The 21356-nt window shown below is 35.9% G+C and overlaps 1 protein-coding gene across 2 annotated transcripts in view; it reads left to right on the top strand.

Annotated features, from left to right (window-relative positions):
• Window positions 1-21356, top strand: part of ZFHX4 (zinc finger homeobox 4) — a 188375-nt gene that overhangs the window by 163080 nt on the left and 3939 nt on the right. The window contains exons 6-10 of one of the 2 annotated variants that reach the window (XM_014052401.2): window positions 2410-2540; window positions 5450-5650; window positions 7054-7174; window positions 9280-14676; window positions 21017-21356. The exon at window positions 21017-21356 is cut by the window's right edge and continues 3939 nt beyond it. In XM_014052401.2, the coding sequence (XP_013907876.2) occupies window positions 2410-2540; window positions 5450-5650; window positions 7054-7174; window positions 9280-14676; window positions 21017-21356 (6190 nt within the window). Of the gene's footprint in view, window positions 1-2406; window positions 2541-5449; window positions 5651-7053; window positions 7175-9279; window positions 14677-21016 lie in introns of both variants that reach the window. The other variant, XM_014052376.2, reaches the window with a different exon arrangement.

Here is a 21356-nt window from a genome sequence, read left to right as displayed (position 1 = left end):
TAATCCTGTAAGGAAGGCAGGAAGGAAATATTCTGGTGTTGTTTCTAGCCTAATCTTTATTGCCCTGCTTATAGAAACTTGTCTCTGGTTAACCCTTATTACATTGTAACAGCTAAGGTGAAGCACTCATCAATGTGAGTGGTTGAGTTGGCCATGCCCACCCAGTCACATGGCACTGAGCCTTACCTACCCAGCTGGTCATTAGGACAGAGAACCAGTTGTTAAATTATTTGAATTCCACCACTGCCTACCTGATAATCACAATTCTTAGAAGAAGTTTGTTTGTATCCCACTTTTATTATTTTTACAAATAACTCAATGCAGCAAACTTATCTACCTTCCTCTTCCTATTTCTCCTACAACAACAACCCTATGAGGTTAGTTGGGCTGAGAGAGAGTAAGTAGCCCAAGATCACCCCAGCCGGCTTTGATGGATAAGGCGGATATATTCCAAATACAAAAGGATAGACGAGTAAGGATCTTGGAATTCCTGACCCAAACTTTCAGTATAGTCCTTTGGGACTCCTAAATCCCATAATCAGAGAAGAGGCAAAGGAATGGGATGTGAGACGGTGCACAAAGCATCCTCAAATGTTATTCATACCATTTTGCTGCTGCCTACACAGCTTAGGGCATTTTAATGCATTTTAATAAGGAAAATAGCTTGCTGTGCTAATTTAATTTAAAGGTAAAATGATTGGTATAAGAGATGGATTTTTTTTTTAAAAACATGATTATTAATATTTAAAATGCTTTAACCTCCTAGACCCTTAAGATTCTGAAAACATTACACCTTTATAAAAGAAATCCAAACAAGGCTTTCTCCATTTGCAATTTATTTGAATAATTTTGATCTTTAATCAATCTATAATTCTAGTTTTATTTTTAAAGTTTCACTAATTCTGTTTCCTAAGTTTAATAGAGGGAATAATATACTGAAATATATAGTACTATCAATTTTAATGTATTTCTAATAAAATGTATTTATATATTTTGAAGATATTCACATGCAATTTATTTTGCTGCTTCCAAATTTACTTATTCTTGCAAGGTTTTCTGTTATTTTTTTCAAATAAAAAGTGTTCTTTTAAGAGAAACATTTATTATGTTCTTCTCTCCAATATTCTTTCTGTTCGTTAAAAGTATTCTACAAGCTTTTCATCAGTGACAGTCATGACCCTATTTTAAAATTAAAACTAAAACATTACACAGTAAGGTCAGTTTGTTCGTTTATATGAACTTTGTGTGGATTTTAAAAATCAAGATCCTTCATGCGTCTCCCCTGGACAATATATTTATGTTGGGTCTGATAGCAATCAATGGTTTAGCGTCATTGCATTTCAAGATGTATTTGCACCCAGTTGTCCAGTGATGGTGTCCTCACCCTGGAAATAATTTAGTTGCAAATTGACTGGAAGATGGTGAAAATTGAAAGTTAAAATTAGAAATACTCATAATAAACAGCAGAAAAAAGGTCAGATGATGCCACGCTATGATGAGATTGGAATGGTTGGTAAATGAGGTTTTGTGTTTGTCGTGAGATGTATGTGACCAGAATACTCAATGCTGTTGAAATATCTAGCCTAGCAAAAGAGACTACTCTACAAATTGAGGCTGCAAAGAATTTTCTTATGATCTAGGAAATTATAATTGCATTCTTTTCTTTGATGTGTGCTAACCCGGCTACATTAAGAGGCTAGCTCAGCCTGGATATTAATTATATTATTAGTACACAGCATTGTAGCATTTAAGTACAAAACGTATTTTAAGTCAATGCATCACTGCATTATTTGTCTTTCTGTGGTTAAACTGGTGTTTTTTTTCTTTTAAACGAATTGTAATATGGTTATGCCTATATTATATCTATTGAAATCAGTGGGATTTAATTAGTCATGAATAACTTAAGTCTCATTGATTTCAGTAGTCTCCTAGAGGTATGATGAAAACTGTATTCGACTCAATATTTATTATATGTTGTGCAGTAATTGGAAATAATAGACATCTTATCTGAACAACATGACAAATATATTCTAAATTAGATACAGGAAAAAGAGGAATGTTTGGAAATTAATTATTTTGGAGCAAGAACTGAGGCTATGATTTGATTTTGCATAATGTGGTGTAAAATTTCCGAGTGAAATACTAGAGAGATCTAGTTATTGATTACTGTTTAGGGCAGCATAAGGTTAGCTAAACAAGAGAGAAGAGTACATTTTTAATGTATTTATAGAGTTTGCTCTGCTTCAGAGATAAGTGGGCTGTCACCTTTGTACCTGTTCAGTTTCAAAAAGAGTTCTGCTGTAACATGAAAACTTACATTATTTAAAAGACTCTTATAGGTCATAACATAATATCTAATGACAATCGTATCTATTTATAATATATTCTTGCATGTTGTTTTGGAAGCAGGAATAAACACACCAGAGAAAGAACCAAAAGTAAATATTGCAGCAGGGGAACAACCACTACTTTTAACTAAAGAAGATGGTCCACCCAAAAAGACCAAATTTTCTGAAGAAAATAAGTTTGGTCATGACCAGGTAAAAAGTGTTATTACAACGTTTCTATCTCGGGGCTTTATTTAGGGACAATTTTAGTGAAATACTTTAATTCATTATGGGCTTTATTTATGCAGATTACAATGAACCATAAAATGTTTTTCTGCTAATCATATGAAACTACTATTTTCAAACCATATTATTAATCACAGTATTACAATATATGGCTGATGTATTTCTTTGCCTACCTGGGAATCAAAATGAAAAAGGAACTAGAAAATAGATGCTTAGAAAGAAAAAAAAGTTCTTGGGAAAATAATTATGGAAATCCAAATTTTGAATGAAAGTGCACTTTTTCCCCAGTAGCTGACATTGCCAAGTAATCTTCTGAGCTAACCTTTATTTCAAGATGACCTCTATACAGAATTTGAAATATAGAGGATATACAAAATGCTGGATTAGCAGTGGGAAGAAGCAGTTCTAGGCATGGAAGCTGGCTAGATGATTTTGGCCCAGTTGTTGTTTGTCAGTCCTGGATTGGAAAGATAAAAAAATCTGTCTACTACGCATAATGATAATGTATACACTGCCCATCTTTCTTAAGTGACACTGGTTAGTTTACAAGTAAAAGTCATACAGCCAAATAAAAGACACATAGATTAAAATGAAGTTAAAAAAAACCTAGACTAAAAATAGTTAAAAAATTAAACAGGCTGAGAGACTGCCCTTAAGTCACCAACCATCATCAGGTTTGCAGGTCACTCTTAGATCTCCATGCCAGTGGGTAGAGCCAGTTCTTGACATTCTTTTGGAAGGCCAGCAGGATAAGTGCCTATCTTACCTCTGGGGGCAAGATTTCCACAGGGCAAGGGCAATAGCATAGAAGGCTGTTCTCCTAGATCCCAGCATAATCAGCCTGCTTGACTGGGTGAAACAGATTGATGTAATTAGGACACAACAGTTCTTCAGATAACTTGGCCCTGTAAGGTTTTAAAGATGATAACCAGCACCTTGAATTGGACCTGGAAGCAAACTGGCAGCCAATGCAACTCATGTTGCTAAGATGTTACATTCAAAACCTAGGACACGCACAAAACTGCCTGTATTCTGCTCTAGCTGAACCTTCCAGATATTCTTCAAGGCTAGCCCTATATAGAGTGCATAATTTATATGGCGATGACCAGAACATGAGTGACTGAAAGAAGGTGTTCTTAGTCCAGAAAGGGTATAACTGATGCACACCATAAAATCCAGCAAAGGCCCAAAACATGGCTGCCACCTGTTTCTCAAGGAGTCATGACTTCATGAGAACTCCCAAATTATGCACTGGATTTGTCTGGGACAGTACAACCACATCCAAACCAATGATGACAAACTCCCGGACACAGAGGAGCCCCTACCACTGCCACTTGTTTTTAGCAAACTTTATTTGAAGCCTGTTGTTTCCCAGACTTTGATAGCTTCTAAGCACCATCAAAGAGCGTACACAGCATCACTTAGTTCACCTGAGACAGATATACAATGGAATGTCACCTGCATATTGATGCCAGAGATAAGGTCAGCCCATGATGACTGATAATTTTACCCAGCAGAGGTAAGATCAGAAACTAAAAAAGAGCGTAGATAGTACTGAGCCCTGTAGCACCCACAAAGAAGGAGTGTGGGTTGAACCTCTTGCCCCTTATTAACATTCGCTGGGACTAATCTCAGATAAAGGAGGTGAACCAGCACAAAACTCTGCCACCCATCTCCAGCTCCCAAAGCTGACCCAAAAGAATATCAAGGTTGATAGTATCAATAGCCACTGAGAGGCCCCCATCCCACTCCTGCCATAGGTCGTCCAAGAGGACGAGCAATGTCTTTTCTATCCAATCTCTAAACCTGAAACTTGACTGGAAGGGATCCAGATAACAGCAGTGTTGACTTCATGAATGAGGTCTAGCCCCACCCAGATTGAGTGTATGGTGCGTTGTTTTTAAATTGTTTCTTTTTAAATTGTTTCTTTATTTTATAAATTTATAAATTTATTAAAAGTTAACGTTAAAGTTTCTCATCCACCTTCCAGTAAAAGGGGAAGTGGGAGACTGGACAAAAATTATCCAGAACTATGGAATCCAGTAATAGCTTGTTGACAAATGGAGCACCGGCGCCTCTTTACATTGTCCAGGATCACCCCATGACTCAAGGATGAGTTAACCATTGCTAGGACCCATCACATTTCACGTCCTGGGTAGCCTTAACTAACAGGGGGTATGGAGATCCATTCACATATGACTCTACTTATAGTCCTGAGGATCCTGTCCACTTCATTAGGCTGTGCAGCAGAATCTCATAGAAACACACATACCCCAGTTCCTTTGGAACTGCATCAGGTACATCAGATGCTGGTGTGGGGTTGATAGATATGTCCTATCTCCCTGCATAATAGGATAATATTAAAAAAAAAATATCTCAAAGTTACCAAAGCATGATCTGACCATGACAGAGGGGCTATAAATAGTTCTTCCCTCAGATGACGTTGCCATTGTTCTGACAAGAAAACTAAGTCCAGAGTGTGACCACTGTTTGAAGTCAGGCCATGAACTCCCGAGCTGTTTTCAAGGTCTGTCTCAGGGATAGCTAATTGAAGGCCCATAAAACCATAACCCTGGGAAATGCAGGTAAGCAAGTTGCTGTGCAGCAGAACGGTTGATACAATAGCAACTGTCCCAATTTATCCCATGAGTCTATCTTCAAAATCAGGGTCTCACAACTGGCAATTTATAGGGCAGCATTTCTGAAGACCAGCATTATAGATTATTATAAAATAATATATTCTAGTCCATAACGTTCACTGAAGAAGCATTATTCAATTTTTTTCTTGAAAGAAAATGTGGTATTTACTGTAGTAATAAGTCATTTTTTAAAATTTATTTGTCTAATAGTGTGAATTTATGGTGGTTTTTTTTCAGTTTTACCAGTGCCCTTATTGTAACTACAATAGCAGGGACCCAAATCGTATACAGATGCATGTTTTGTCACAACATTCTATGCAGCCTGTGATCTGCTGTCCCCTTTGTCAAGATGTCCTGAGCAACAAAATGCATCTGCAATTGCATCTGACTCATTTGCACAGTGTGTCACCTGATTGTGTGGAAAAACTGCTTATGACAGTAAGTATTTAAAATGTTGGTATGTTTTTTTACATATGTGTTAATTGTAAACAGTGATGAATAGATGCTGGGAATGGAATTAGCAAGTTGGAACAGGGGCTCCTGAGATCTCTACTTCTGTCAATAACTTAGTTCATCTTTTTGGCCTATTCACTTAACCTTAATTTTCAAACACACAGGAGTCTTAAGCTCTCATTAAAGTCAACCTTTCAAGATCAAGGTGCTCACCTCTGTGGCCCCATGCACTTCCTAAAGCAGATCGGCTATTAACTTTTCCCTGTAGGGAAACTTTTCTTCTTCATTTGCTCTAATGTATTGTGACAGCTGAAAGCATTAGAAATTACTATTTCTTTGTATATTTATTTATTTAATTTATATATCTACCAATATCATGTGTGTGGCTCTGGGAAGCTAACAATTAAATTTAATGTCAGTTTCATATGAACTTGTAAATAATGGTGAAGAGCAGCGAAAAAAATCTCTGTTCTTTTTATCTAGGGAAGAATCACAATTTTATGGTTTACTTAGCTACCTTGAATATCTAATAAAAAATCAAGTGTTATACATATAATATATATGTATCTTAGTGAAAAATATTTATTTAAAGATAAGTTTTACAAATAGTCAAACCTGTATGTGTTAGAATGTACAACTCTTTGTCACCAATATTATTTTATCTTTCAATGTTTCTAAAATACAATGGTTTTATGGTTTATGGTTTTATGGTTTTATTATTTATAAGCCGCCCTTTTCCCTGAGGGGACTCAGGGCGGCTTACAATATATAGGGAGGGGAGTACAAGACAGTAAGACATAAAACAATACATAAGTAAAAATAGTACACAACATTCATCATTCGGGTGGGGACGGATTACGATCTTTATCCCCAGGCCTGACGGGATAGCCAGGTCTTGAGGGCTGTGCGGAAGGTCTGGACGGTGGTGAGGGTACGAATCTCCACGGGGAGATCGTTCCAAAGGGTCGGAGCTACTACAGATATCATTAGAAAAACCCTAAGATATTTTTCAGGAATGATGAAATATTTTTAGGACCTCAATGACAGAATTATATAAAAGCCTAGGTAAAACAAGGTAAACTGTCAGACACACATCAGTTCTGATAATCAAAATAAACATAAAATAAAACCTTATTGCTCATATTCACCCAGGTGTGTGAGATATAAACTAGTCTTTAGTTAGAACCCTCAGAAGTAGTGCCTTTGTATTACCCAAATAGCTTAAAATGGCTACACTCAATTCAATGAAAGTAGAGTTTTTCATATCTTTTTTGCTCAGGATATTTTAACCAATACATTTCTGTTATTTTTATGAGCTAAATTTTAAGCTCCTGAATGATTTGTCTACATGTGATAAGCAGTGACAAAATCATGTTTTCCTCCCTAAGGTTCCTGTACCAGATATGATGATGCCTAACAGTATGCTACTGCCAACAGTTGCTTCAGAGAAATCTGACTGTGATGCTATGTCTACAAACCTGAGAACTGAGGGGTCTGGAAAATACTCAGGTATAGCAATAAAAACCACACCTGCAGAATTGAAACATCAGTGTCTTTTGATAAAAAATTCCTTCACTTTGGAGACTGCAGTAACTTCGCACCAAAAAACAACAACAACAACAATGCAGAGATTAAAGTCCCGTTTGCTTTAACCAATTCATGAAATCAAGTATGTTTTGCAATACAGCAATATTGTAGGAGATTTCCCTTCAGGGCTTTAGCTACTGTGCTATGGTTTTCCTACTTTTTATAGGAAAAAACTACATTATAGTTAGGGATGAAATACAATAATAATCAGTATAGCAGTTTTGGACTAACTTCTTTAAATCAGGTTTTTTTCTGCCTAAAAAAAGAAAAACTTTTACTTTTTTTAGGCAGAAGGTAATTTACATTTGTATAAAAATGGACCCCATGGTGACTTCAGGCAGCCATATTTTATGACTACGTTATGCCAAAAAAAGAGCGCCGAGAACAGAGATTAATAGCCAACTTTAAAGAGATGGCTCGAACAGCTCGGGATTGCAACAAGGTTTAGCATAAAACATAAATGCAATCCTTAAACCAATATGGTAATAACACAGCCAAATGTTCCTTAGCTGAAAAACAGAGAACAATAAGTAGAGGTAATAGTTTAAAAAAGATTTCTCAATCCCATTGTCTCAAAACATTTTGGTTAGGCAAATCGTGACAGTTGGATTGTAAAGGTGCTTCTGATTTCTGGGTAGGTCTGTCACTCATTGAATCCCATGTTCCCCCTGTCCATTCCTCATAATGCCAATCAAATGCAATCACCTAAAGGTGTTTTTAAAAAACAAAAATATCCACACATGAGAGAGTCTTTTCCCCCCTCAAGTAGAAGAGGAAAGTTCTCTGCTTGATTTTTCAGGAACATGTTTACTGGAGCGTTATTATTTATTCATTTAACTCAATATAGAACAATCCCAGCAGGATTTTTTCAGCCCAGACTCCTCAGTCCCATGTACAAATGGCAAAACTTCTCTATAGTTTTAATTCCTATAATGAATTAATTCCTTAATTCCTTAAGTCAGAACCTTTAGAATTCTTGTTTGCGTGCAGCTGATAAAGACACAGGATCCCTGCTCACCTCCAGTTACAGATATTATCTGTTGAGTTATAAACCAGCTACATTATTTTATTTTTTTGTATCCTTAAACTGATTATACTATATTTGGTATTAAAATAAACCAAAGGTGTAATAAGTTGTTACAGACAGGAATAGATTAAAGATCCAGATTTGAATATATTCAACATTAAATTCATTCTTTAGGGCCGTCTATTGTGGTTTTAGATTTGCACCTATTAATAAGATGGTACAAGTCAGTTGCCCAGTTTGGTTTTTGAATAAGTTTGAACTAGCAGCAACAATCCACCACAGATTGCTGCTATAATGAATTAGGTATATTCACACTGCATTCTTTTAATTACATATGTGTGACCTTGTATAACAATATCCGTTTATATTTCACAATTTAGAAGGCCGACCACACTAATGGGAAAAAAGATAAGGAAGGAGAACAATGATAGAAAAAAACCTAATAATGAGCAAAGGCCAAAAACTATGTGAAAATAAACTCATAACTACTGTCCATATATCCATGTTTGATTCCAGTCTTTCTCTGTAATAATACTTTTTAAAATGTCATTCCCATCTATGATTTTATGTATTGGCTAGAAACCCTTGACGATTTAATTAGGTGTTTAATTAGAAACACCTAAAAGATATCTAACATTTTCCTTTCCAACTGTGATTCAACAAGATCCAGACAGTTGCCTTTCCCCCCTTATTCTCTCTGGAATGGCCACCAAGGCCATTTGTATGCACATCTTCTTTGTAACCTTAGGTAGAACACCGACTACATCTAGTTATTTTTCAAAATATTATTTATAGGACAACATACCAATGTACTAAAAATGGGAATTGCCTAATCAGTCTAAATTGTATTGCCTATGCATATATACAATTGCAAAACTATTGATGAATGATCACTATTTTAGAATACCTGTGTATAAGTCTCATACCAAAGATACTTTCTGCTAAATAATCTATGGATTACTGTTTTCTCTCTCTCTTTCTTTCTCTCTTTTGTAAGCAGGTGATAGTCCTCCAGAGGAGAAGAATACTCCTGGGCTTGAAGAATCAAAAACTGGAATGGAAATTAAAGTAGAGGAACATAAGCCACTAAAAGAATCTGCTGAACTGCCAGAATGGAACAAAAGCAGCACTAATGATATAAAGATAATTGAATCACTGCCAGATCATTTGAATGAACAGCAGAAGAGGCAGCAGCTTTCTGTTTCTGATCGCCATGTCTATAAATATCGTTGTAACCATTGTAGCTTGGCTTTTAAGACTATGCAGAAGCTTCAGATACATTCCCAGTATCATGCTATTCGGGCTGCTACCATGTGTAGCCTTTGCCAACGTAGCTTCCGTACATTCCAGGCTTTAAAAAAACATTTGGAAACAGGCCATCCAGAACTCAGTGAAGCTGAAATTCAGCAGCTGTGTGCATCTTTACCTGTAAATGGTGAACTCTGGTCAGAAAATGAAAGTATGGCACAAGATGAACATGCACTAGAACAAGATATAGAAAGGGAATATGAGGTAGACCAGGAAGGTAAAGCAAGTCCTGTAGGAAGTGATAGCAGCTCGATTCCAGATGAAATGGGCTCAGAACCAAAGCGGACCTTACCTTTTAGAAAAGGGCCAAATTTTACTATGGAAAAATTTCTAGATCCTTCTCGTCCATATAAATGCACAGTGTGCAAAGAATCTTTCACGCAAAAGAACATTCTTTTGGTCCATTATAATTCAGTCTCTCATTTACATAAACTCAAAAAAGTGTTGCAGGAAGCATCCAGTCCTGTCCCTCAAGAAGCCAACAGCAGCACTGACAACAAACCCTACAAATGCAGCATTTGTAATGTTTCTTACAGCCAAAGTTCTACACTGGAAATCCACATGAGATCTGTACTGCATCAGACTAAGGCAAGGGCTGCGAAATTAGAGCCAAACAGTAATACTTTAAGTGGAACTAGTACAGCAGGGAGCGTTAATAGCCCTAGCCAAGGATCAGTAGAGTCTACAAGCCTACCAGCAGTAAACAGCAAAGAAACTCACCTAGATGCCAAAGAGGTAACTAAAAAACAGGCTTCTGAATTGATTTCTGCTCAGCCTACACATCATCCTCCCCAGTCACCAGCACAGCTGCAGATGCAACTCCAACATGAATTACAGCAGCAAGCAGCTTTCTTTCAACCACAGTTCTTGAACCCTGCATTTTTGCCTCATTTCCCTATGACGCCAGAGGCACTGCTGCAATTTCAGCAGCCACAGTTTCTTTTTCCGTTCTATATTCCTGGGACTGAATTCAGTTTGAGCCCTGATCTGGGTTTATCTGCTTCTGCCGCTTTTGGTATGCCTGGAATGGCAGGTATGGCAGGTTCGTTGTTAGAAGACCTAAAACAGCAGATGCAAGCTCAGCACCATGTCGGTCAAACTCAGCTGCAACTACTACAGCAACAGGCACAACAGTATCAAGTTACACCACCTCAAATTCAGCCCCAAAAGCAGCAGCAGCAGCAGCAGCAAACTAATAAGTTGATAAAAGCAGAGCAAAATCCTGTAAATGCAGAATGCCAAATGGGGAAGGATATGCCCCTAATGAAGGAATCTGAAGAAATTTCTGAGAAACAAGAAAAACCAAAGCAAGAATTCACAAGTGATAGTGAAGGATTGAAAGAAAACAAAGAAATAAAGAAGCAGAAGTCTTCAGAACCAATTATCCCACCACCTAGAATTGCTTCTGGGGCAAGAGGAAATGCAGCCAAGGCTTTGTTAGAAAATTTTGGCTTTGAGTTGGTTATTCAATATAACGAGAATAGGCAGAAGGTGCAGAAGAAAAATAAAACCGGTGATTGTGAAAACACTGACAAATTGGAATGTGCAGCATGTAGCAAATTATTTTCAAACATACTTATATTGAAGAGTCATCAGGAACACGTTCATGGTCAGTTCTTCCCATATGGTGCACTAGAAAAATTTGCCTGTCAATACAGGGAGGCATATGACAAGCTTTATCCTATTTCACCATCTTCTCCAGAACCACCGCCACCTCCACCGCCACCTCCAGCTCCATCTGTTACTCCTTCACAGCCTTCCTCTAGCTCTGGAAAAATCCAGAGCATAACTCCCACTCCTCTGCAAGCTCCACCACCAACACCACCTCCTCCACCACCACCTCCTCCCCCTCCTCCACCACCGCCACCACCTTCTGCTCCACCACCAGTGCAGCTGCCAGTATCTTTAGATCTTCCTCTTTTCCCCCCAATTATGATGCAATCAGTCCAACACCCAGCATTACCTCCTCAGCTTGCCCTTCAGTTACCACCAATGGATGCTTTATCTGCAGATCTTACTCAGCTTTGTCAGCAACAGCTTGGATTAGATCCCAATTTTCTACGACACTCTCAATTCAAGCGCCCTCGTACTAGAATCACAGATGACCAACTGAAAATCCTGCGAGCATATTTTGATATTAATAACTCTCCGAGTGAAGAACAGATTCAAGAAATGGCTGAGAAATCTGGCCTTTCACAAAAAGTTATTAAACATTGGTTTCGAAATACCTTATTTAAGGAACGACAGAGAAATAAAGATTCTCCATACAATTTTAGTAACCCTCCCATAACAGTTTTGGAAGATATAAGAATTGAACCACAAACCAGTTCTTTAGAACATTACAAATCTGATGCATCTTTAAGCAAGCGATCATCTAGAACAAGATTCACTGACTACCAGTTGAGAGTGTTACAAGATTTTTTTGATACAAATGCTTATCCAAAGGACGATGAAATTGAACAGCTTTCAACAGTACTTAACTTAGCTACTCGTGTTATTGTTGTATGGTTCCAAAATGCACGTCAAAAGGCTCGAAAAAGCTATGAGAATCAAGCTGAAACTAAAGATAATGAGAAAAGGGAACTCACCAATGAGAGATACATTAGGACTAGTAACATGCAGTATCAATGTAAAAAATGTAATGTCGTTTTTCCTAGAATTTTTGACTTAATTACTCATCAGAAAAAACTGTGTTATAAAGATGAGGATGATGATGCCCAAGATGAAAGTCAAACAGAGGACTCAATGGACGCCACAGATCAAACACTTTATAGGAACTGTACATATTCTGGTCCATCAGATTCATCTAAAAGTATGGCTCTAACAACCGCAGGAAGCTCTGGATCTGGCTCTAGTACTCCTTTGATGCCATCACCCAAACCCGAGCCAGACAAAAACTCTCCCAAGCCTGATTTACCTGAAAAGCCAAAGCAAAATGATACTACACCTAAACAAGTTGAGACTTCCTCCCAAAGCAACAAATTAATGCAATCCACACTAACATCCTCCACAGGATCGTCCACTGATGCACAGCCCTCAGCTTCTCAAGCACAGCAACACAAACAATCTCAAATAGGAGGCAGACCACCTTCTACATCACAATCTACACCGATTCCTTCCAGTCCTTTAACAATTTCAATGGGTCCTCTTCAAAACAGTCTACCTCCTCAATTATTACAGTACCAATGTGACCAGTGTACAGTTGCCTTTCCCACTTTAGAACTTTGGCAGGAACACCAACACATGCATTTCTTAGCAGCACAAAATCAATTCCTTCACTCTCAGTTTTTAGAAAGGCCTATGGATATGCCCTATATGATATTTGATCCTAATAGCTCTTTGATGACAGGTCAGTTGCTGAATAGTTCTTTGGCTCAGATGGCACCACAAGTAGGTTCAACTCACACAACTCACCATACTGCTTCAGTTTCTGGCTCACTTAAAAGGAAACTGGATGACAAGGATGATAATAACTGTAGTGAAAAAGAAGGAGGAAACAGTGGTGAGGACCAGCACCGTGATAAACGATTGAGAACTACAATTACTCCAGAGCAGTTGGAAATACTCTATGAAAAATACCTTTTGGATTCCAATCCTACTCGTAAAATGCTAGATCACATTGCACGTGAAGTAGGTCTGAAAAAGAGGGTTGTACAAGTCTGGTTTCAAAACACAAGAGCTCGAGAAAGAAAAGGGCAATTTCGTGCAGTAGGGCCAGCCCAGTCTCATAAAAGATGTCCTTTTTGTCGAGCATTGTTTAAAGCAAAATCAGCTTTAGAAAGTCATATTCGCAGTCGACACTGGAATGAAGGAAAACAGGCAGGATATAGTTTGCCACCGAGTCCTTTAATAGCCAATGAAGATGGAGGAGAGAGTCCACAAAAATACATGTTTTTTGATTATCCATCATCTTTAACAAAAATTGATTTATCAAGTGAAAATGAATTAGCTTCTACTGTCTCAACTCCTGTTAGTAAAACTGCAGAAATGTCACCGAAGAATCTTTTAAGTCCTTCGTCTTTCAAAGCGGAATGCAATGAAGATATTGAAAATCTGAATGCTTCTCATGTTGATAGTTGTTATGATCAGAGCAAAACTGATTTTGATGAAACTTCATCAATTAATACTGCAATTAGTGATGCTACAACAGGAGATGAAGGAAACAATGAAACAGAAAGTATGAGTGGTGGTTCAAAAGATGTGAAATCTACATCAACTCCCAAAGAGCCAAAAAATATTCTCAATGACAATTTGCCAAAAAACATAAACATACCTAATGTGGAGAACAGTGATGATAGGCATTTATTCTCTATGACGAGCCCATCAATCCATTTCAGTGACAAAGATTGTGATCTCGACCAAAGTGTTTACATTACTGATGATCCTGATGATAATGCTGATCGCAGTGAGACATCGAGTATTGCCGATCCAAGTTCACCTAATCCATTTGGAGGAAACAATCCCTTTAAATCTAAAAGTAGTGATCGGCCTGGTCACAAACGATTTCGGACACAAATGAGTAATTTACAGCTTAAGGTCTTGAAGGCTTGCTTTAGTGATTATCGGACTCCAACCATGCAAGAATGCGAAATGCTAGGAAATGAGATTGGCTTGCCCAAACGTGTGGTACAAGTTTGGTTTCAAAATGCACGAGCAAAAGAAAAGAAATTCAAAATAAACATAGGGAAGCCATTTATGATCAATCAGAATGCAACTGATGGGTCAAGACCAGAGTGTTCTCTATGTGGGGTGAAGTATTCTGCACGTTTGTCCATAAGAGACCATATATTTTCCAAACAACACATAACAAAAGTGCGAGAAACTGTGGGAAGTCAGCTGGACCGGGAAAAAGACTACTTAGCTCCTACAACTGTTAGACAGCTGATGGCACAGCAAGAATTGGATCGTATTAAAAAGGCTACAGATGTTTTAGGATTAACAGTACAGCAGCCAGGCATGATGGACAGCAGTTCGCTTCATGGAATCAGTTTACCAGCAGCTTACCCAGGACTACCTGGCCTTCCTCCAGTTCTTTTACCTGGAATGAATGGTCCATCTTCCTTAACTGGATTTCCTCAAAGTTCAAACAGTAAGTAAACATGAAAAGAAAAAAAAAGTCAGCATTGTTGAGATAGAGTTGGTATTTTATGACCTTTCTGTCATTTATATGACTGTACAGCAGAAAAATAATTTGTTCAGAACCTGTGCAAGTCAAGGCTTCCTAACCTATCCAGAACTTGCTGTATTTTGATCCACCAAAGAGAAACAGGACAGTAATGTCAGAGAAGTCAAAATCTATAAAATGGGAAGCAGGATTATGGCATCATAGTCCATGTATCTTGCCCTTGCACGTGTGACAACATCACATGCACTGACAAAATCCCTCCCTGTGCATGCCCCAAATAGCATAGCAATAGCATTTAGACTTATATACTGCTTCACAGTGCTTTGTTCTCTCTAAGCGGTTTACAGAGTCAGCATATTGCCCCCAACAATCTGGCTCCTCATTTTCCTGACCTCAGAAGGATGGAAGGCTGAGTCAGCCTTCAGCCTGATGAGATTCAAATTGCAGGCAGCCGGCAGTCAGCAGAAGTAGCCTGCAATACTGCATTCTAACCATTGCACCACCGTGCCTCTTGAGGATGGATTCAGTCTTTATCACTCCCTTACACTTGTATGTCTCTATGAGTCCCACAAACAGTTCCAAAAGATCAGAGGATTTTTCAAGACTTTGCAGCAGTAATACAAGGACCTGCAAAAATAATACAAGCACCTTGATGGCAGAAAATAAACAAAAAATTAGAATCCATTCAGGATTTAGTTACCTGATATTTGATCAATATGTTGTTTTTGCAGTAAAGCAACATTAAATGAAATGGGTATTTTAAGTAACAATTTATATGTCAATTAAATAACATTCTTGACTAGAAGTTTTACATTTATTTACCACTTCATCCAGTAAAATTCTAAGAACCGTGTATTTTTATAATTTAATCAATATTCCGTATACATATTTTAAAACATTTTACCAAGTAAAGGTAAATTGAGGAATGGCATTAGTAACAGGCAAAATTTCATTCAAGTGATAGTAAACCCTAGTAACTTGTTCTCTGGGATTTAACTGTATCCAGTTAAAGCATTGCACTGAAGTCAGTGGAACATCTAAATAATCATGGTAAGGACTGAGCTAAAAAAATTATTATTTTATTTAATTCACAACAGGGATTTTTCATGATCTCCCTAACAGTTTAAGGAGTTATGTAATGAATTAATATAGTCAGGAATAAATTCTAGGCAGCATAGCCTTTTGTATTTGATTTGAAAATTTGGTGCATCTATTTGATGAGTTGTGTAGTATTATTATAGTACAATAAAAGTATAATATTTTTCCTATCTGAAATAGTGTCATTGATACAGACTTTTTGCATCTCGTTATTATTGTGTATCTTATGATTAAATTAAAACTATTCAAATTTCAGGATTGATGTCTATACTGCTGATTGCCAACATTAGAATTGTAGCAATAACACCTTTTCTATTTTACTATAATTGATAATAACCATTCAATTAATTGTATTATCCATTTTTCCCTTAATTTATTACATTTTTCTTTTCATAATGGGAAACATTTCCTTCTGGTTTTATCTAATAAAATTAAAAGAGTTTATATTTTGTTAAGCACACACAAGTATCACATAAGCAAAACTGCGTATAATATGTGTAAAAATTTAAGCTCAAAACAAATTAAACTATGTTTTATCAGAATAATTACAATTGTTTTCATTAATGGGTGAGTTATAGATTAAAAGAAAAATTGTAGAAGTGCAGTCTACGCATGGAAACAAACTTTCTCGTTCAGAGTCCATTGTAGAATCGTATTACAAAGCCAAACCTTGTCCTTCTAAAACTTCTGAACTGGCACATAAAGCCCTCAAGACATAGACTTTAATTTCTGGTGTTATATTCAGTCTCCAAACTTTACACATTAATTTCCTGAAAACAAGTATTCGGATTTTGTAAGAATAAAAGTAATAACTTTGATTTGAAATGAATGCTGGAAAGACAGTTCTCTGCATTTTCCAGAATTCTTCTCTTTGCAAAGCATTTACTGAAGATAAGCTTAACTTCCTGACTGATTTGTTCAATTTTATCATTGTTATTACCTCTTCCAGCTCTCAATCCTAGTAATAATTTACTGGTTAAACCATTTTCCATTGATATTTAGGCCTGCAACTGGTAAAAACAAATTGTATGAGACAATTTGGGGGATACTGTTGTGCTTTAGTTGAGGATCATCTAGCTATAATAGCTAATAGCCTTCATTCTGTTAGGAAAGAATAGAATTTTTTTCTAATCCTTCCTCATTGGAAGTACTGCCATGACTTAATTCTAAATCATAAAGAACTGAGCTGTAATTTAGAGATCACAATTAAAAGAAGGTGGGGCTTTATCAGATATTTCTGAACTCCATCTTTGTGCCTTTGAGGATGCAACAATATATATAATGCATGTTTCAGAACTGGGACCAAAGTGTTAAACATTTGAAATTCAAGGTAATATTTCCCTATTGTCATTGGGTCAGCTAAATTTGTATCAACAGCTGATATAAACATTGAAGATCTATATGCAGACTAAATCTTAATCATGCAGGTTATTTCTAGATACTGGAGATACAGATCAGTTTGAGTTAGCAGATCTTCAAATAATAGATGCAGTGGCATAATCTATGAAGTATCAATTAAGACTGAAGCAAAGCACTTTCAAATGGTGTAGCTAGCCTCTTTGTATAAATGCTAAGCAAATGTATATCTGGAGATATTTCATTCTTCCACATGCTAAATAAACTCTCTATCGTACCTTTCTTACCCAGAAAATATATGTTACTAATGGCTCTTAATGGAATGGTGGAAGTGAAAGGAAAAGAGTAGATTATATTAAACTTTCATTAGTAAAAAAGTATTCCTCCTCCACAGTTCTTTAATATGTGCTCATTTCAGATATGCTTCATATCTTATTAACCCACTTTAACATCTTGTTTTGCTGTGGGCAGCAGTTCCCATTTGATGCAGAGATAAGTTTAATCAGACTTCTTTCAGTCCACTTTATGCCCTGAACCTGATTATGATCCTTCAGTTTACTTGTTTCAACTTTTAAATTTATTTCAAAATCTGGTAACAATCATGCCCAGTTTTCAAAAATTATCCTCTCATAGACTTAAAATATGATACAATGATACTTCTGAATGTAAATGTAATTCTCTATTTTATGATCAACTAAGCAGATAATTTATCAAATTATATTTGAGCACGTATGGAATTATTTTTTGCATAAATATCTGCATCACTAAAGTAGCTATTTTCGTTAGCATGGCTCAGTTTTGATTTTTCGGTTACTCTCATTCTATTTATCTGTAAGCCGCTTAGCAAGAGCTGTAAAGCACTGTGAAGCGGGATATAAGTCTAAGTGCTATTGCTATTTAATAAATAAAACTAAGTCGCATGTACCCTTATGCCTTCATTCATTAATTAGCTCTTGATATATCTTAAGAATAATCAAAAAGCCATTGTTATGTATAATAATGGCTTTTTGAGTAGTTATGTATCTGTGTGTATCTGTCTGGATATATGAGCGATCTTGAAAATTTATAGAAAAATTTCAGTCATGTTCATCTCAAGCTTAAACACCAATCACTTCATTTGGATTTACTCACTGGTAATGGGCTATCCTATCTTCAATTTGTCATCTGAATGTTACATGTCCACATCATTAATTGCCATAATCTTCCAAATTGAAAAAAAAATTGTTTAAACATCATGCATCAAGGAAAGTTAACAAAAAATGGCCTAATGATTGGAGAAGTCAACTTGCCCAAGCAAAGAATAAAATGAAATAAATCCAATCGTTATGATCATACATAAAATATGTTAAACAGAAGATTGTTAATGTTTGTATCTGTAATAAATTATTCTAACTAATCTTACAATATTCAAAATATGATGACCTTCATTTATAATATTTCTTCATTAACTGTTTTGCATTTATAGGTAGGCCTAAACTTTGATTACTTTAGCTATTGAACAGTTGTGGCCCACCCAGTTTTTAAAAATCTTCAGCTAGATGCTTGTATATATTATGAGAAAGCCAAAGGATACTATTTATTTATTATTTAAAATAATACATCTTCCACTAGACTATAGTTCATTATAAGAAATAACTATATACATTTTACTAAAACATATTTAATATAATTAAATTTTCATTGAAATAAATTAAAATTTAATGAAGTCTTAAAAGTATTTTTCTACTATGTGTGTTGTGCCACCTACAGATTTTAACAGAGGCCATCTAAAGTCTGTTTACTAACTATACATTTTAGCTTCCCATCTATGAAATAAAAGTAATGATTCTGTAACGAACCTTAAATGGTTGCCTTGTTAAATCTAACAGTCTCTTTCTAATTATTCTAATTATTTAATTCTAAGAAGTGTGAAGAGCTTGGATAGTGAAGACATCAGCACCATTCATGCCATTAATAACATGTCTATCCTGTAGATTATAAGGAACTCTTATAGTGTCACAGATACACATCTTAGAAGTTCCTTTAAACTCTAATTTCTATGTATTACTTTATTTTCTCCTCAGCAGTGTTTTAAAATGTATTTTCCACAGTTATCTAGCCAGTTACATAGATCATAAACCCTGCTTTTTCATTAATCAATAAAAATAGAATATTCTACAGACAAAGTTGTTTAAAGCTGGATTTTTAAGTGTAACAAGAAATTCTTTGTGCTTATTTTATACTCATGCTATAAGACAAACCCAACACAAAGTATTTCTTTGCAAACTGTATCCCAAGTCAGTAAAGACTCAATACAAATACAAATCAGACTTATTTCTAAATTTGTGTGTTCATTTAAAAAAATGGCATTATACTGCAACCCTCTACAAAAATTAAATAGGACATACTTCTCAGTAGCCATGTGTAAAATAATACTAAAATATTCACAATTACCTTCCAGCCCGGGTCTCCAGAAATACAGTGAAGACCACATAGTTTTGATAGAGAAATATTCTAATTTTATTTTAAGGAAAGTAGAAGATTAGTTTCTACAATTGTTGCAATAGTGGAGAGTACTCAAAATAAATTTCTAACATCTAGTGTACTATACAATAAGATACATTTGATCACTGCTAGTTGTAATACTAGTGGTGATCAAATGTATCTTATCTATTGTTTTATTTATGTTTCCCTATTTTTAATTAGACAAGAGTCCCTTCTATTAGATATGTTAACAATACAAAGAACCAGTTTGCTCTAGTGGTTAAGACACCAGGCTAGAAGCTGGGAAACTGTGACCTCTATTCATTTCTTAGCTATTACCTTTGAGCCAGTCACTTTCTCTCAGTCCTAGGAAGTTGGCAATAGCAAACCACTTCAGAAATAGTGCACACACAAAAAAAGAAAGAAAGAAAGAAAGAAAGAAAGAAAGAAAGAAAGAAAGAAAGAAAGAAAGAAAGAAAGAAAGAAAGAAAACCCTACAGAAACGAGTCCAAGCAGTTGCCAGGAGTCAAGACTGATTGGAAGGTACCTTCTTCCACTGCAAAGCACTTGCATAAATATTAATTTCTCAGATTAAAAAAAATAATCTCAGTGGCAGAATTAGTTAATATGAGAACAGAATTTAGATATGTGCAAACCCTATTGTTGTTATTTCAATAGTGTGATGCTAATAATCTGCTACTGTATGAAATGAATAGTATTGTCAGGGCATATATTTATTGTTTAATAATTAAAAATTTACTTGATCAAATAATCTTAATTAACAAATCATTTAAATAATAAATTAAATTAAAATATACATAAGTGTAGGTATGCATTTTAATGTAATATTTAAATGAAAAGAAAATATTAAAGCTACTCTTTCCTTTTATACTAAATTGTGAATACATTCACCTTTCAATTTCTCAAAGAGAAATCTGTCTAAACCTTTGATATGTGCAAGGATTTTTTGTCCAGTCATATAAACCAGTGGATTAGAACTATAAAATCATTTATTACAGATGTTCACATGCAAGCTCCAAACATATGACTTGTTACAAATAACAAGTATGATGTTGCCTTGTAAAATGATGACAGTAATAGTGCTTAGCACTTATGCAGCAAATGTCAGATATGTCTGAAGGAGTCCCTATGCATTATATCAGGACCTCTTACTATAGCCGTAGAAAATATTTGCATATTACCAAAAACATTGTTAACAAATTATGAATGAAATGAAACTTGATTTGTCAGATAACGTTGCTTCATTCATCCAAGATGAATGTCACACCAAATAATCAATGCTGTGTTCTGGTAGTATTAGATTTTTTAATGATCAAAAATGAACTAATTGGCCTTTCCATTAACTATGTTTTTATTATCTTTCCAGCTTTAACACCTCCCAATGCAGGCATGCTTGGGTTTCCTACTTCAGCTACTTCATCTCCTGCCCTCTCTCTCAGCAGTGTCCCTTCCAAATCTTTGCTGCAGACTCCACCACCACCTCCACCACCACCTCCACCTCCACCTTCTACATCCTCTTTGTCAGGACAGCAGACAGAGCAACAGAACAAAGAATCTGAGAAAAAAAATACGAATAAGCCACACAAGGTCAGAAAGATCAAAGAGGAGGAATCGGAGGGCAACAAACATGAAAAACATCCCCCCAAAGAGGAAAAAATCTCATCTGCTCTTTCAATGTTGGGCAAAGTTGTAGGGGAAACCCATGT

This window comes from Thamnophis sirtalis, unplaced genomic scaffold, assembly GCF_051295495.1.
Source record: "Thamnophis sirtalis isolate CommonGarterSnake01/CBP01778 unplaced genomic scaffold, rThaSir2_p1.2 scaffold_2, whole genome shotgun sequence".
Lineage (NCBI taxonomy): Eukaryota > Metazoa > Chordata > Lepidosauria > Squamata > Natricidae > Thamnophis > Thamnophis sirtalis.
Note: the sequence above shows the minus strand (reverse complement) of the source record. Positions and strands in the feature narration are given on the sequence as shown.